Consider the following 16,001-nt stretch of genomic DNA (forward strand, 5'->3'; position numbering starts at 1 on the left):
GAAAAATAAACGGAAATTCAATCTTCTATGGTTATTTAAGAAGAATAATGTGATCTCCATCTTTAAATACTGAGAGCTTTATGTTTTTAATCAATATACTAGGACACAAACAATATTGGTCAACAAAACACTGAAAAAAAAATATATATATATATATATACATAAGCAGTTCTATCTGGTCCTCAAATCTGATTGGCTGAGAGGAGTGCAATTTTCTAGTGACAAGTGAACTCCAACCGTTTCACCGTTTGTATCACTCCGCTTGCCGTATTTCTCACAGCGAGTGTCATGATGGATGCCCAAATCCACTATAAATTTATTAATCATACTGTTTTTGTGACCACCACCTTTGTTAAAGGACTAGTTCTCCCAAAAATGGAAATTTTCTGAAAATGCTGTAAAAGTCTGGGCTGAATCAGGAGAGGAATCTGCACAGAGCAAGCACTGTTTACAAGCCAAAACAGTCCAAAACTAATATGTGGATGGATTTTGATGTGAGAGACAACATGAGATGGACTTTTTCACTGAAGAAAGCATTATTATGAATTTTGGACTCATATTTTAGCCAGAAGCTACAGTTTAAAGTTAAAAATGTCTTAATGATGTATTTGTTTCTTACAAACAAGCAACTTTTGTCTTCTAAAGACTCTAACTGATGGACTGGAGCGGTGTGGATTACTTGTGGATTATTGTGATGTTTTTATCAGCTGTTTGCATTCTCATTCTGACGGCACCCATTCACTGCAGAGCGTCCATTAAAGAGACACTGATGCAATGCTACATTTCTCTAAATCTGATGAAGAAACAAACTCATCTCCATCTCGGGTGACCTGAGGGTGAATTCAGTTTCAGGAAATTTTCATTTTTGGGTAAACTGCTCCTTTAAGACTGCACGTTTATCAGTCACTGCAGTCAATTTCAAAACAGCAAAATGTATACCGAAAATGTACATATGTATCACATGCAGCTGTACCTGTTGCTCAGTGACGGTTGGCAGGGTGACAGGAGTGGAAGGAGCGTCATCCACTGTCCCACGGCTGATGAGGAGTCGGACTCTGTTTCCACATTGTTTCAAAACTTGAGCAACCTGCTCACTGCTCAGACCAAATAGATCTGTATGACCGATCCGCAGGACGTGATCCCCACTTCGCAAGCGACCGTCCTAGAACCAGTGAGAGAGACGGTGAACTTCTGCATATTTCATAAACAGGTTTTATGACAACCATCACTGTTTCATTCTTGGGTTGAATTCAAGTGAATGGCAGTCTTCATCTCTGTACAAATCCTGATTGACAGGAAATGTTCGACCCGTGTGAAGAGGCTCGCGCGGGGCGCAGCAGGCGGAAGAGTCGCCCCGCGACTGCAGTTTTCTCTCATTTTGGCGGCATCTTGTGCAGTTCGTATAGTGCTCGAGTCGTGGTTTCGGAGATGCAACGCGGAAAATAAATACAAACGGAAATACTTCAGTATTTCATTGCTCTGTTGTTGTTTTTGATTGTTTCCATTGTCCTCATTTGTAAGTCGCTTTGGATAAAAGCATCTGCTAAATTACTAACTAAAACCTGTAAAATCCAGTTGGAAAGGTTCAATATCTGTATTAATTTTGTGACACAATTGTACACTGAAACTGTGAACTTTTAAAGCAGGGTCTAATATACATATACATATATAGTTGTGGTCTTTTTATAAAAATAAATTTTATACGTATTATACATTTAACTAAAGGATTCTGCAAGCACTTTAATTTATCCCGCTTTACTCATACTGCACAAAAAGTGGTTCAATAATGTTGAATCTTAGAGGGATCACAATATATACAGTAGTATCGCAACCCCTGTATCGTGATACGTAATCGTATCACCAGATTCTTGGCAATACACAGCCCTATTTGCAATGGTGCAGATATTCGGGAAAACAGCTGTCTTGCTTGTGCAATATTGCTAAACTATATCATATGATATAAATATAAGACAAATTCTCATATAGGGGCATTTTTTTACCCTCATATCTTGAATTTTAGGGGCATTTAAATGCATACATACACTAAATCACACAGTCACAGTCAGTCATTCATCAACAACTCCATGCAATATAAGCACAGGTCTAGGTGAGGCGGGTGCGTTAAATGCGCTTTATTTAACGTGTTTTTTTTTTCTAAAATAAATTGCACATAATTAAATTGACAGCCCTACTTTTTTTTACTTGTCTTTCTTTAATTGCTTGAACGGAAAGCAAAAAAGTCAAGGACAGGACAACAGGTCAGAGAGTGGGGCATACAGACAGACAGAGACAGAAACACCACTGGTAGTAACACTGCATAAAAAGATCAAAGGTGCACTTACCTGGTCAGCGATGCCTCCAGGTAGGATAGTTTTGACAATAACGCCGGTGGTTTTACCGCCAACAATCCCGAAGCCCAAACCAGTTCCATCGTTCACCAACTCGATCGTCTCCACATGAGTCCAGTGGGCCTAAAAAGGCACACAATGCGGTCAATTACAAATAAGGTTAACCATCATGATGATAAAAAGTAGTTAAATAGCTTAAATAGTTTGTGTCAAGTTCTCGGAATGTTCAAAACACGCAGTTGTTTTTAAAACACTTAAAACATTAGGGGAACATTCAGATTTATAATTTTGCAAACATTATAAGAACGTTACTTTTGAACGTTCTTGCTGGAATGTTTGTAACTTTGAGAGAGGATGTTCTGAGAATTTTCCTTGTTAGCTGGGTAACAGGGATCAAAATACAAGATTAACAAAAGAGATGTGACGCAGCCAACACTATAAGAGTACAACTCATGCTTTCCCTCTTTGGAAAAAATTTCACGAATAATGCATGTTGTTCAAGTGACCATAACATGCCAGTCCTTTGACTGTTGAACTCATCACTCCGGTCTTAATTCGTGGTTCCTGATCATCTATGCCAGTGGATGACCAATATCATTAGAGTCAGGAAGGCAACTCACCCACATGAAGGCAGATGACCACATTGCTGCTACAAAGACGCCTGTGAAAGAGACTCCTTCAGGAGTGGCTCACGACACAGTTACGCTCCTGATGGAATGACACACCACCAGACACGAATGAAGACTATCACGTATCACACAGGCACTAGAGATCACTTCCCTTTTTTCCATGCTAGTTGATGATGCTATTCAGTGAAGTCTGAATTGCAAAACTGTGCTCTGTCTGTCTCAGTATTCATTTCCCAATGTGCAGAAGCTCCAAAAATGGTTTTGTGTCAATTTCTTGAAATTGAGATTTTATGCATCATCTGAAAGCTTTCCATTGATGTATGGTTTGTTAGGCTGAGATACAATTATTTGTAAATCTGGAATCAGAGGGTGCAAAAAAAAAAATCTAAATAATGAGAAAATCGCCTTCTTTCTTCTAAAGAAAATTAATTCTTAACAATGCATATCAATATGAAAAAGTTTTGATATATTAACAGCAGAAAATTTACAAAGTATCTTGATGTAACATGACATTTACTTATTTTCCTAATGGTTTTTGGCATATAAGAAAAATCGTCTCAAGGTTACGTATGTAACCCTAGTTCCTTGAAGGAACGAGGCGCTGCGTCGAAACGCTTTTGGGGAACGTCCCTGACGAGACCGACTCTGAATATCGTGTGCAATCAGTCCATCGGAAAGGCGTGACGTCACGGGCGGGGTGACGTAGCGACCAGGAAGCTATAAAAGCACGTGCCGTGCAGCTGGCTTCAGCTTCGAGTAGGGAAGCAAGCGCCGGCAGGGGTGCCGGGAGTATGGCTCTGCGACGCAGCATCTCGTTCCTTCAAGGAACTAGGGTTACATACGTAACCTTGAGACGTTCCTTTTCAGGAACTCGAGCTGCGTTGAAACGCTTTTGGGGAACGATGTGCCCACGCTGCCAGACTTCCAAATCCCTGCCTAGTGTGTAGTCAAAAGAGCACAGCTAAGACGAGAGAACAGAAGAGCCCGGCGTGGCTCGCATGTCAAGATCGTAAAATCGGACAAATGTGGAGGGCGTGGACACAAGAGGGACACACCTGCTGAGAAGGCCTTGGAGGCCGCCATACTCCGAGTAGAGTGAGCCTTGGCCCCCAAAGGAGGGGGAAGACCAGAGGACTCATAGGAGACGTTGATAGCCTCGACTATCCAACGACTAAGGGTCTGCTTGGTGGCAGGAGAACCCTTGTTAGAAGGACCGTAGCAAACAAGCAATTGGTCTGATTTTCTCCACAGGGCAACTCTGTGGACGTATGCGTCCAGTGCTCGCACTGGACACATACAGTTTAGCTTCTCTTGGTCTGGCTCCCGAAAGGGAGGAGGACAGAAGGCCTGCAGTACGATAGGTTGTGGTGTAACAGAGGGAACCTTCGGAACGTAACCCGCTCGAGGGTATAAGAATGCTTTGGCCATACCAGGGGCAAAGTCTAAGTAAGTAGGGGCCACCGAAAGGGCCTGAAGATCTCCAACTCTCTTTAGTGAGGTGATTGCCAGTAACAGGGCAGTTTTAAGTGTCAGATGTCTATCTGAGATATCTTGTATTGGCTCGAATGGAGCTTTACAAAGAGCCTCTAGAACCACAACCAAATCCCAGGGGGGAACACGGGATCGTACTGGAGGTCTCAGCCTCAGCGCACCGCGGAGGAAACGTGTAACTAGGGGGTGTCTACCCACTGACTGACCATTGAAAGGGACATGGAAAGCAGCTATGGCCGCCACGTAAACCTTTAAGGTGGAGTGGGATAACCCCGCAGAGAGCCTGGCTTGCAAAAACTCCAGAACTGTACCAACTGGGCAGTCTGCTGGGTCAAGCTGGCGGTCTCTGCACCATGAAGTGAAGAGCTTCCACTTCAGGGTGTACAGTTTCCTCGTAGAGGGAGCTCTGGATTGGAGTAGGGTCTCAACAACCTCGGTTGAGAGACCAGCTGCTAACAGCTGTGCCCCCTCAGGGGCCACACCCACAGCTTCCACAACTCCGGGCGAGGGTGAATTATCGTGCCCTGCGCCTGTGAGAGTAGGTCTGTCCTGATCGGTATCTCCCACGGAGAGCCGTCGAGGAGCGAGACTAGATCTGAGAACCATACTCGGCCCGGCCAGAACGGGGCTACTAGTAGTAGACTCTCGCCAGAACTCCCGGGAGCAGAGCGATAGGGGGAAAAGCGTACAGACGAAGCCTCGGCCAGGTCTGTACCATAGCGTCCAGTCCCAGAGGAGCTGGATGAACTAGAGAGAACCAGAGGGGACATTGCGATGTCTCCTGAGTCACAAAGTGGTCCACCTTGGCTGTGCCAAATACTCTCCATATCTGCTTCACCACCTCGTGGTGAAGCATCCATTCCCCGGGCCTCGGCCCCTGTCTCAACAGTATGTCTGCTCCCACATTCAATCTCCCAGGAATATACACTGCTCTGATCGAGAGGAGTTTGCCCTGGGACCACAGAAGGATCTGGTGTGCCAGCTTGTACAAGGGGCGCGAACACAGACCCCCCTGGTGATTGATATAAGAGACCACTGATGTGTTGTCGGTGCGCACCAACACATGGTGACCTCTCAGGTCTGGGAGGAAATATTTCAATGCTCGATAGACCGCTAGTATCTCTAGGCAATTGATGTGCCATGTTAGATGGCGACCACTCCACAGACCGCGGGCAGGGTGGCCACTCATGACCGCACCCCGACCAGTGAGGGATGCATCTGTCGCTAGCGTTACACGGCGACAAGGAACTCCCAGCACCGGGCCCTGATTCAAGAACCAAGGTTTCCTCCACATGTCTAAGGCACGAAGGCACCGCCGCGTGACCTTGATAACTCGAAGTGGATTTCCCCTCGGGGAAAAGCCCTTGGACTTGAGCCACCACTGTAGGGGTCTCATGTGCAGCAGGCCAAAAGGTATCACGTTGGACGCAGCTGCCATCAGCCCTAACAATCTCTGAAATTGTTTGACAGTGAGTGACTGGCCTTCTTTGACTCTCTCGACTGATGTGAGGATCGACTCGATCCGAGCAGGAGACAAGCGTGCCTGCATCGTGGTCGAATTCCACACTACGCCTAGATAGGTGGTTCTCTGAACTGGAGAAAGTACACTCTTCTTGGCGTTTAGTCTCAAACCCAGCTCCCCCATGTGTGCGAGGACGACATCTCGATGTCGAACTGCCATCTGCTCTGATTGAGCTAGAATCAACCAATCGTCGATATAGTTCAGAATGCGGATGCCCTGCATACGGAGGGATACCAGAGCCGCATCTACACATTTCGTGAACGTGCGGGGTGAGAGTGCGAGGCCAAAGGGAAGTACTCAGTATTGGTAGGCTTTGCCCCCAAAAGCGAACCTCAGAAACTTCCTGTGTTGTGGAAGGATGGATATGGAAGTATGCGTCTTGAGATCTATTGTGACAAACCAGTCCTCGGATCTGATTTGAGCTACAATCTGTTTGACAGTGAGCATTTTGAACTTCAGTGACATTACTGAGAGGTTTAGATGACATAAGTCTAAGATCGAACGCAACTCCCCATCCTTCTTTGGAACTATGAAATACCGGCTATAAAACCAGGACTCCCTGACTAGAGGAGGAACCACCTCGATGGCCTCCTTCCTAAAAAGGGTATTCACTTTTTTGTTCCATAACCAGAGCCTGCAGGAGGCCGACTATTGTCTTTCCCCTGTGCGCAGGACCCATTGAGATACATTGGCAGTAGTTTCCACGCTTCTAGCTAATGTACTAAGGGAATCAGTCTCTCGAGACTGATCTCTGGAGTAAGAGGCCCCCGAAGGGGAGGCGAGCATCCCAGCTCCGCTACGCTCACGGGCGGAAATAACTGAGTAGTGCTCGCTGGAGGCCGCTGAAACTCCGGCAGGGTTGGCAGACCCACCTCCCGAGGGCACTGAGGTGAGACGGGCACCGTGTAATGAGGTGGACACCGCTCTACCCCAGTAGGGGCTGCCCTCTGTAGTCGTGACTGTTTGTACGCGGAGGGGGCTGCTCCCGCCCAGCAGTCCCTCCAGTACATCTAACTTCATGAGTCAAATAACTGTCATTATATTCCTCAGAATTTAATGAAATCAAACAATCAGACAAGTAAATACGGTCTGGATTGTGATACAATACACATTGAAGTGATATATTGAACTTCTCGAAGTTAGATAACAGTCATTAGATTCCTCAGAATCTAATGCAATCCAAATTCCTCAGAATTTAGTGAAATCAAACAATCAGACAAGTAAACACGGTCTAGATTGTGATAAAGTACACATATAGTGATATATTGACTTCTCAGAGTCATATTCCTCAGAATTTAAAAATAATCAAACAATCAGACAAGTAAACACGGTCTGGATTGTGATAAAGTACACATTGAAGTGATAGAACCAACTCCTGCTTATTAAATGGAGTTAAAATAACCAGACACGCGGTCGGGTATGGAAAAATTCACATCAAAACTGAAAATGATGTAATACACGCGTTGCCTCGACAGCGCGCGAATAGCTTAGTCACACAAACAATATTAATCCCCTCGGAGATTAAATAGCTGCTCACTAACGCTGCCCGTATAATGACACTGTTTGTTTTATACTGTGCTTATGCAACTTTGTTTGTGCAACTACAAGCTCGCCGACGCCCTCCGTGTCAATCTCCTCGGAGAAAGAAAGGCAGAGCGTCAAGCCCGACGCTCGGGGGGAAGAGCCGAAGCTCGGGCTTCCAAACCCCGGAATCAGGCAGATCTGGTGGGAACGTAGGAGATAAGGACGTGCCCGTCTCCATACCTTCCAGCAGATCGATCTGCGAACCCAACGAATGCCGGCGCGGCTTCGCCTCGGCGAAAGCGGAACCGGCATCGCGAGGAACACTTGCGAAGGCTCACTTCTCGAAGAGAGCCCTGCGGGATCGAAGCGTCCGCATTGGCATTCATTCACAATGCGGGCAGTCGGCCCCCTCGAGAGCCGACTCAGCGTGCTTCGATCCCAGGCAAGCCACGCACAAACTGTGTGTATCCCCACTCGTAATGTAGCGAGGGCAGGGAGGAACACACAATCTATAACGTGGCTTGGAATCGCCCTTCATATGTTAGGTCTTTTGCTTTTGTTTTGGCATATTAAGCTTTTTTAGCGATCTTTTAATGGCTAAGGGACAGACAACAATAAATAGGACCAACAGGACAGACTTTGACATGCACACACAGAGCGCTTGCTGACAGATTCGAAGCTGAAGCCAGCTGCACGGCACGTGCTTTTATAGCTTCCTGGTCGCTACGTCACCCCGCCCGTGACGTCACACCTTTCCGATGGACTGATTGCACACGATATTCAGAGTCGGTCTCGTCAGGGACGTTCCCCAAAAGCGTTTCGACGCAGCTCGAGTTCCTGAAAAGGAACTATAATTTTGACCCATACAATGGTTTTTTTTTTTTTTTGGCTATTGCTACAAATATACCCCAGCGACTTCAGACTGATTTTGTGATCCATTTTCACAAACGAGTGTTTCTCTGATAGTGTGTTTTGACTGTCGGTGTCTGTTTCATGCACGAAATATGGATAAACTACAATAAATAAACACAATGTTGGATTAACCTGATATTGACTCTTAAATCTCAAGATCGATCTTTTAGTCTAAGCTGTTTTCTGTTGATCCATGAATTTAAACTAAACATTATTTACTTTAAGTTGCTTTCAAAGTCTGTCAATTTTATCCCAAAATACACAAATTAAATGTGGTTTTGACGCTCTTTAATGTGGCAAGATACATCACTTTTCTATTTTTCATTTCGGTTATCAGCCAAGTGTATCTTGATTTTTCCGGTTATTATCATTTTGGTGCATCACTAGTAAATCTAGCACAATGAAGTCAGGAAAACAAACTCATGTCATGACAAAAGCAAGTCAAAACAAAGCTGTTTTGGAGTTTGAAAATGCTTGACAAGTAGAAAAGAAAAGTAGAAAAGTAGGCTCCGGTTGGTAAACACTTTAAACTCGAGTTACTCTGTGGTGATTCAAAAGTATGTAAGTGGGTTTGGAGTCTTCACATTTTTTTTCAGCGAGAGCCAGGTAGGGCACCACTCGATGCAGACAATTTTTTTAAAACTGACGATTATTGTTTTTTACTCTTATCAACTTTGAGAGCTTTATCCAGTTCACAGATGTTAGGAACAATAACTTTGAAGTTCAAAGAAACTGCAAGATCTCCGATCCCAAAAGGAGGACAGCAGGGGGCCGAATCCTTTTATAAAGGGGCTGTGTCACATCTCTGTTATGTGCTGCTCCCCACTAAGCACAGCAGGAATATTCACAGGCTTTGTCATAACTTGGTTCTTAGGAGACATGAAACAGAACTTTTATACCACTTTCAACAATATATTTGTCATTCAAGTCGCATAACCAAAAAAATTTTATAGAATAGTTCCCTGGATTTTTAATAACATTTCCCCCATTATAAATTATGATGAAAAGTGTTGTGTTGGCCAATATTTTTGTGGAAACATTTTGTTTTGAATTCAGGATTCTTTGATGAATAAAAAGTTCAAAAGAACAGCATTTATTGTAAACAGAAATTATAAATGTTTTACTGTCACTTTGGACCTTTGCATCCTTGATGAATAAAATAATTTCTTCAGAGTAGTTTTTTTTTCTACTCAGAACTGTTGAATGGTAGTGTATAATAAGTTTCCACAAAAAAATATTGTGCAGCACGAGTCTTTTCAACATTGATAATAATCAGAAATGTTTCTTGAGCAGCAAATCAGAATATTAGAATGATTTCTGAAGATCATGTGTCACTGAAGACTGGAGGAATGATGCTGAAAATACAGCTGCACATCACAGGAATAAATTACATTTGAACAGATATTCACATGGAAAACATCTATTAAAAATTTTAATAATATTTCATAGTTTTACTGTTTTTACTGTAATTTTAATCAAATAAATGCAGCCTTGGTGAGCAGAAGAGACTCCTTTGAAATAAAAAATTAGTCCAACCCAATGAAATATATATGTGTGTGTATATGTGTGTGTGTGTGTGTCTCACCGCACTGGAGTGAGCTGAAAGTGTGCTGGCAGCACTGGGAGTCCTGGACACCACGGGGCTGGAGAGCTGTGGGACGGGCCCACGGGCGACAGTGAGGCTCACGCAGTCCGACGCTCGCTGCAGGAGAACGATGGCCTGCTGGTGACTGACGCTCTGATCCAACGGCTGACCGTTAATCGCCAGTATCTGATCCCCCTCCTTTAGTTTTCCATCGCTGGAATAGAGGAACATTTGTTTAACAACCAAAAACTGTACTGAGATCAACTCCCAATCACTGCAGAGCAAAGAACGTGACGGGTTTCAAGTTTCAAGTGAGCTTGACATTTCTGAAACTGAGTTTAGCATGACTTGAAGGGATTTAGGTGAACAGTTCCTTAAGACTCAAAGAAGTCAAAGAATTCATAGTGAAGGGAGAGAAGTATGCTTAATTTTAGTGAATATATGCACTTGTAGTGTACTCCAAATCTTTAAAGTATATATAAAAAAAGATTTCCTTGCAGATAATATAATATTAATGAAATGAAAGGCCATTAAGTGTCTTAAAGACACTTTCATGTAAGTTTAACACATTTATGCACATTTTTTAATTAAAAAGTGAACTTAGTAGGAATGTCAAATCATTGTTTTAATAATCTTTCATCTTTCTACTAAGTACACTTATTTTGATGTGCTGACTAACATACTAAAGCACATGTAAAGCACCATTTTCATTCGATTGCAATTAAGTGTCTGAAAACATCACATTCGGTTCACACTTAAGCATATTCTTTTAAGGTATATTATTTTTCTAACAAAATCTCTTTTTAAATTTTTGTGTAAAAGTGTAATTCTTTTTCTCAAGGAAATAAATGTGAATGGTGAATTAATGGTTGAACTAAGCACAGCTATGCACCACTGTTATTGTAGTACAATGTAAGATATATATCTAGATTTCTGTGGGCCACATAATAAGCAGACAGAGATTTGCTTGCACAAGGAGGCACCAAACTGCTAAAAAGCACTAACATGTCAGCAAACTAGCTTGAGCAGTGAATTTGAGCTAAAAATGCTGACGTGACATGAACTGGTGACACATTTGTGATTAAGATTAGAACTGCAGCAGCTCTTTAAAATATGAGTAATCTTTATTTATAAAATGGGAACAAACTGGAAGAGCTGTGTGTACAAATGACTGATCATCTGACAGGAGTGTGTGTGTGTGTGTGTGTGTGTTCTGACCTATATGTCACACTTCCAGCCTGTATCTCCTGAATGAAGATGCCAAGTTCTCCACGGTTCTCACTACACAAGCCAACCACACTGAAGCCCAAACCACCTGATACTGGCTTCAGCAGGTCGATTTGAGTCACGTACCGACCCTACACACACACACACACACACACACACACACAGAGAGTGAGAACAACAACAACACACATACAGTCACAATCACACATCAGTTTGAATTTGCTCTCAGAAAGTAAATGACTAAATGTGTGGTATCCTATTGACTATTAAAGGGCCATATGAGAGTTTAGAGGTTAAATGGTGAATGATACAGAGATGGATGTTGTGTGTCACCTGAGCCATGGAGCGGATGATGTGTTTGTACTCTTCAGATGAAGGTTGTCCATTGAGCTGAGCTGAGAATCCTTCATCGCTGTCCTTCAGATCAGGGTTAATACATGGAGTCTGAGAGAAACAGAAAAACAGCCCAAATTACTTCTCGCTCTGTGTGTTTTCCAAGTGTTTAGCTTCTTACACTGAGCATCTAAAAATATAAATAGTCCTGAGAGCGCGTGGAAAACTCATTTGTTTTGATCATTTCGGGTGATAATTTGTCCTCCCAGCCATCTGCGCACACATGTTTTTCATTACATCCAGGAGCTGCTTAATTAACTTTTTATTTCCCTCCCCGACTCGATCGCACACTCCTGATGAAGTAAGATCCATTTCACATCAATTACCGCGACAAAACGTGCCCCAAAAAAGCATCTCTCTGTGAGAAAAATAACAAGCACTTCACATTGCAGTGTGTTAAGTCATTTCCTTAAAACATTTGCTGTATGCTTGAATTTAATTGCTTATTAAACCACTCCAGTGATTTACAGCTCCGTCCTTGCTGTTATATCAGCATTTCTCAGTCTTTTCCACAAGAACATCTCACGGTGCTAATTTATCAAAAGAATAGTTCACTCAAAAATGAGAATTTTGTCATTTATTATTTATTCACCCAAAGAAAGAAAAGTTTTGACGGTAGCTATTCACTTCCACTGTATTTGTTTCCATACTATGGAAGTCAATGGCTACACTCTAAAAAATGCTGGCTTGTTTTAACCCAACTTTGGGTCAAATATGGACTAACCCAACCGTTGGGTTGAATTTTTACATTACATTTTTTAACCCAAAAGTTGGGTTAGTCCAAATTAGACTCAAAGTTGGGTTGAAATATCCCAGCATTTTTTTTGAGTGTACCGTCACCTTTTGGAAAAATATCTCCTTTTGCGTTCAACAGAAGACAGAAACAATGGTTTTGGAATGACGTGCGGCTGAGTAAATGATGACAGGATTTCCATTTTTGGGGCAAACTCTCCTTAACAAACTATGTCAAGTTCTGCAGGTTTTATACGGCTCTTCTGTGCACTTCACTCTGCTGCAGTAAACATTAATGTTCATAAACCTCTCCCAGAGGCTCTTCAGATTAAGCACCGCAGAATCTCAGCTCGGTTGCTGATCGTGCACAAGCTTTGAATGCGCTCTAAACTATGTCAGCTCTGCGAGAGCGTGTATTTGTTAGTCTTCTTGTGTAAGAGGATTAGGCCTCCAGTTTGGCTCGTCTGCGTTTCAGAAATTACTTCTGCTCCACTTCACACATGAACCCACATCTCTCTCTCTCTCTGCATTCTGGTAACTACAGCAACACAGACAAAGCCAGACGCAGCAGTTGGCATGTTAGTGTGGAGAGACGTCAACAGACCGGAAGAAAATCTTCTCAGGTTATTAAAAGGTGTTTGATAAAAGCAATCATGGTGTTTCCTTTTGCCTAAGTAACAAACTTTTTATAGCAAATGCATGTAACAATCTACTTGTGTGTCTCTCCCTTGTGAAAAAAGCACACTTTAGAATACTGTTAAAAATAGCACATAAAACAAACAACACACAAAAGTTAAAGTGATAATCTAGTACTTAACATGTTTTTAAAAGTGCATTTAAGTGTGTTCAGAAATAGTCATGAAAGTGTCTCTCTTTAAGTCACTTAAGTGGTCTTTTATTTTATTAATATTATATTATCTTTGTATTTTAAGTAGACTACAAGTGCACATTCTATACAATTAAGCTCACTTCTTTTCCCCAGCTCTGTTCTATACGAGTCCATAACTTTTAGACTGACTTTAGATGGTTTCCTTCTTCCACACAGGCTGTTAACAGTGTTCTGCTCTGCAGTTCATAAGTATGTGAGTGAAGAGAGCGCGAGGGGACGCCGCTGGGGATTTGATAATCTCCATTCCTCTGTTCCAGCATAACTCGCATACTTCAGACCATACGGCTGCCAGTGCCAAACTCTCCAAGTCCACACAGAGCTCCAAAACCCCTAAATCTGCCCGAGCAGTGAAGCTTCTCCCTAAATAATAAGGCTGTGTCTTACTTCTGAATATTTCACAGCATTTGTATTGTTTGGGATTTGAATAATCATCTAATCTCAATCAGATCAGGGGAGCAAAGATTCAAAGCAGACTGTCAAAACATGTCATTGCATAATTAACTGAGACACAAATCTTAAGATTAGTTGTGATTACAGCATGTCTGAAATGACCAAAGACATGAGGCACTGTCTCTCTCTCTCTTTATATATAAACTTATATATATATAAGTTTACATTTCCAAGCATGTACAGTGCTCAAAATTATAGGGTCGGTAGGATTTTTTTAAAAATGTTTTTTAAAGTCTCTTCTGTTCATCAAGGCTGAATTTATTTGATCCAAAATACAGTAAAATTTTGAAATATTTTTACAATTTCAAATACTGTTTTCTGTGTGAATATATTGTAAAATGTGATTTATTTCTGTGATCAATGCTGTATTTTCAGCATCATTACTCCAGTCTTCAGTGTCACATGACCCTTCAGAAATCATTCTAATGTGCTGATTTGTTGCTAAGTATTATCAATTACTATTGGTGGTCAAGTATTAATAATGACACTTATTATCATAAATGTTGAAAACATACAACATTTTCAAAAGTACAGCATAAAAAAAATCACTTCTGATCAGTTATATGCATCCTTGCTGAATAATATTTTTTTTTTTTGTTTTTTAAATATAAAATAAACATTATATATATTATATTATACACATTTCAAGCAGTAATATTCTACATTTTCGTCACATGATCACACGTGCGTTGCATGAAGCCACCAAGTTAAATGCAAACTCCAATTCATGTACAAAACCGTCTGATTTGTGAACAAATTATTTGGTCCAAATTTGTTTTGAAATGTTTTGTAGTTAGAGAAATATGATTAATTTTTTTCTTCAGTGTTGTGTTTTGTTCTTACATGCTCCTTCAGGTGCTGCACTGATTTCTGCAGCGCGAGGATCTGGTGAAACAGAGGACTCTGCAGAACCGCCTTCAGAAGATTCAGCTTCTCCTCGGCAGGAACGTCTGCTCCCTTTTCTTTCAAGCGAGACTGTAACCTCTCCACGGCCTGCAGACAACGCTGGGTATCTGTCACACACACACACACACACACCTGTAATGACACACTGGAGGCCACCGCCAGAAATCGTGTCAGAAGCGGTGATAGATCCATCAGTCTGTGATGAGCTGCGCTAGAAATGTTTTCTATAATTCACTTTCTTTCTCACACAGGTACATTATCCGCTTCAATATTCAGGGAATATTTCAATAATTAAGGGAAGAGTGGATTCCCATCCATTCATCTCCGTAGCGGCGTGGACTCGGAGTGTTTTCTGTGGAGGATTTCACTGCTGTGAGGAGGTGCTTTGTCTTTTAATGGCACAGCCTGATGCCTCGTGGGTACAGACGCTATAGCACGCATTCCTCTCACTGAACAAGAGCAAGAGAAAAGTCAGTAATTCACAGTGAAAGGCTGGAGCAACTTGCTCATGGCTGTCTTAAAAAGTGGTCGGGACAATTTATAGGAAAGAGCTTTTTAATTGCACTGTGCTCATATTACATAATATGATCTTTGACTGTTGTGCACTAATTTAAGAGTTCTGGACTGCATTTCACAATATTGTACACCTATGTACATTCAAATAAATATTTAGGCCTAAATTTAACTTTTATGTATTTTAATGCATGTAAAATATGCATCCGTTAACTTAATGCGATGCATATTTGTCAGTCACACCTATATAGGTCAGATTTTTGTAATAGAACTAATAACCTGAAGGTAAATAAACAATAACCGGCTTTATTTGTTTATCATTAATAAATCTGATTTGTTTAATCTGCAAACTTTTTAACTAACTAAACATTGCTTGTTTCAGAGTTGGTCATATTTTCTGCTTAGACACATTTCTTCTTAATATGTTCAATTGATTTGTCTATTAATAGATTTTTAGAGAAGAAAGCCCGTTTCCATCATGGAATTATGATGGACTTATTTCTCAGAATTGTGAGTTATAAATTAAAAAATATATATTTATAGACTTTTTTCTTACAACTGTGATTATATCGCTCAAAAGTCAGAATTGTGAGTTTATATCATAAAACTAGTTGGAATAGTTGGTCTTATTCTGTGTATACATCAGTTCTGCCGCTCGAGTCTGCAGGTTTGTGTGCAGCAGTCCAGATCATATCCATCCTCTCAGTGTGTGTGGAGTGTGTGAACCTCTTCAGAAACCACTGACTGTAAACAGTCCCACAACAAGCAGCAAGCCCAAGCACACTTTCACATGGAGTCAAACTCTCTCTCTTTCTTTCAACTTTTTTTGGTTTCCTTTCTGCTGTATATTTTTGGGACTTCCATGGAAAGTTATGAAGAT

General features: G+C 41.7%; 1 protein-coding gene across 1 annotated transcript in view; it reads right to left on the bottom strand.

Moving 5' to 3' along the window:
* Positions 1-16,001, bottom strand: part of LOC132111156 (multiple PDZ domain protein) — a 76,745-nt gene that overhangs the window by 56,660 nt on the left and 4,084 nt on the right. Inside the window, exons 3-8 of the mRNA XM_059518320.1 lie at positions 14,546-14,715; positions 11,572-11,682; positions 11,230-11,369; positions 10,012-10,225; positions 2,343-2,471; positions 974-1,162 (exon numbers count right to left, since the gene is read on the bottom strand). Coding sequence (XP_059374303.1) covers positions 974-1,162; positions 2,343-2,471; positions 10,012-10,225; positions 11,230-11,369; positions 11,572-11,682; positions 14,546-14,715 — 953 coding nt within the window. The remainder of the gene's footprint in view (positions 1-973; positions 1,163-2,342; positions 2,472-10,011; positions 10,226-11,229; positions 11,370-11,571; positions 11,683-14,545; positions 14,716-16,001) is intronic.

This window comes from Carassius carassius, chromosome 2, assembly GCF_963082965.1.
Source record: "Carassius carassius chromosome 2, fCarCar2.1, whole genome shotgun sequence".
NCBI classification, from domain to species: domain Eukaryota; kingdom Metazoa; phylum Chordata; class Actinopteri; order Cypriniformes; family Cyprinidae; genus Carassius; species Carassius carassius.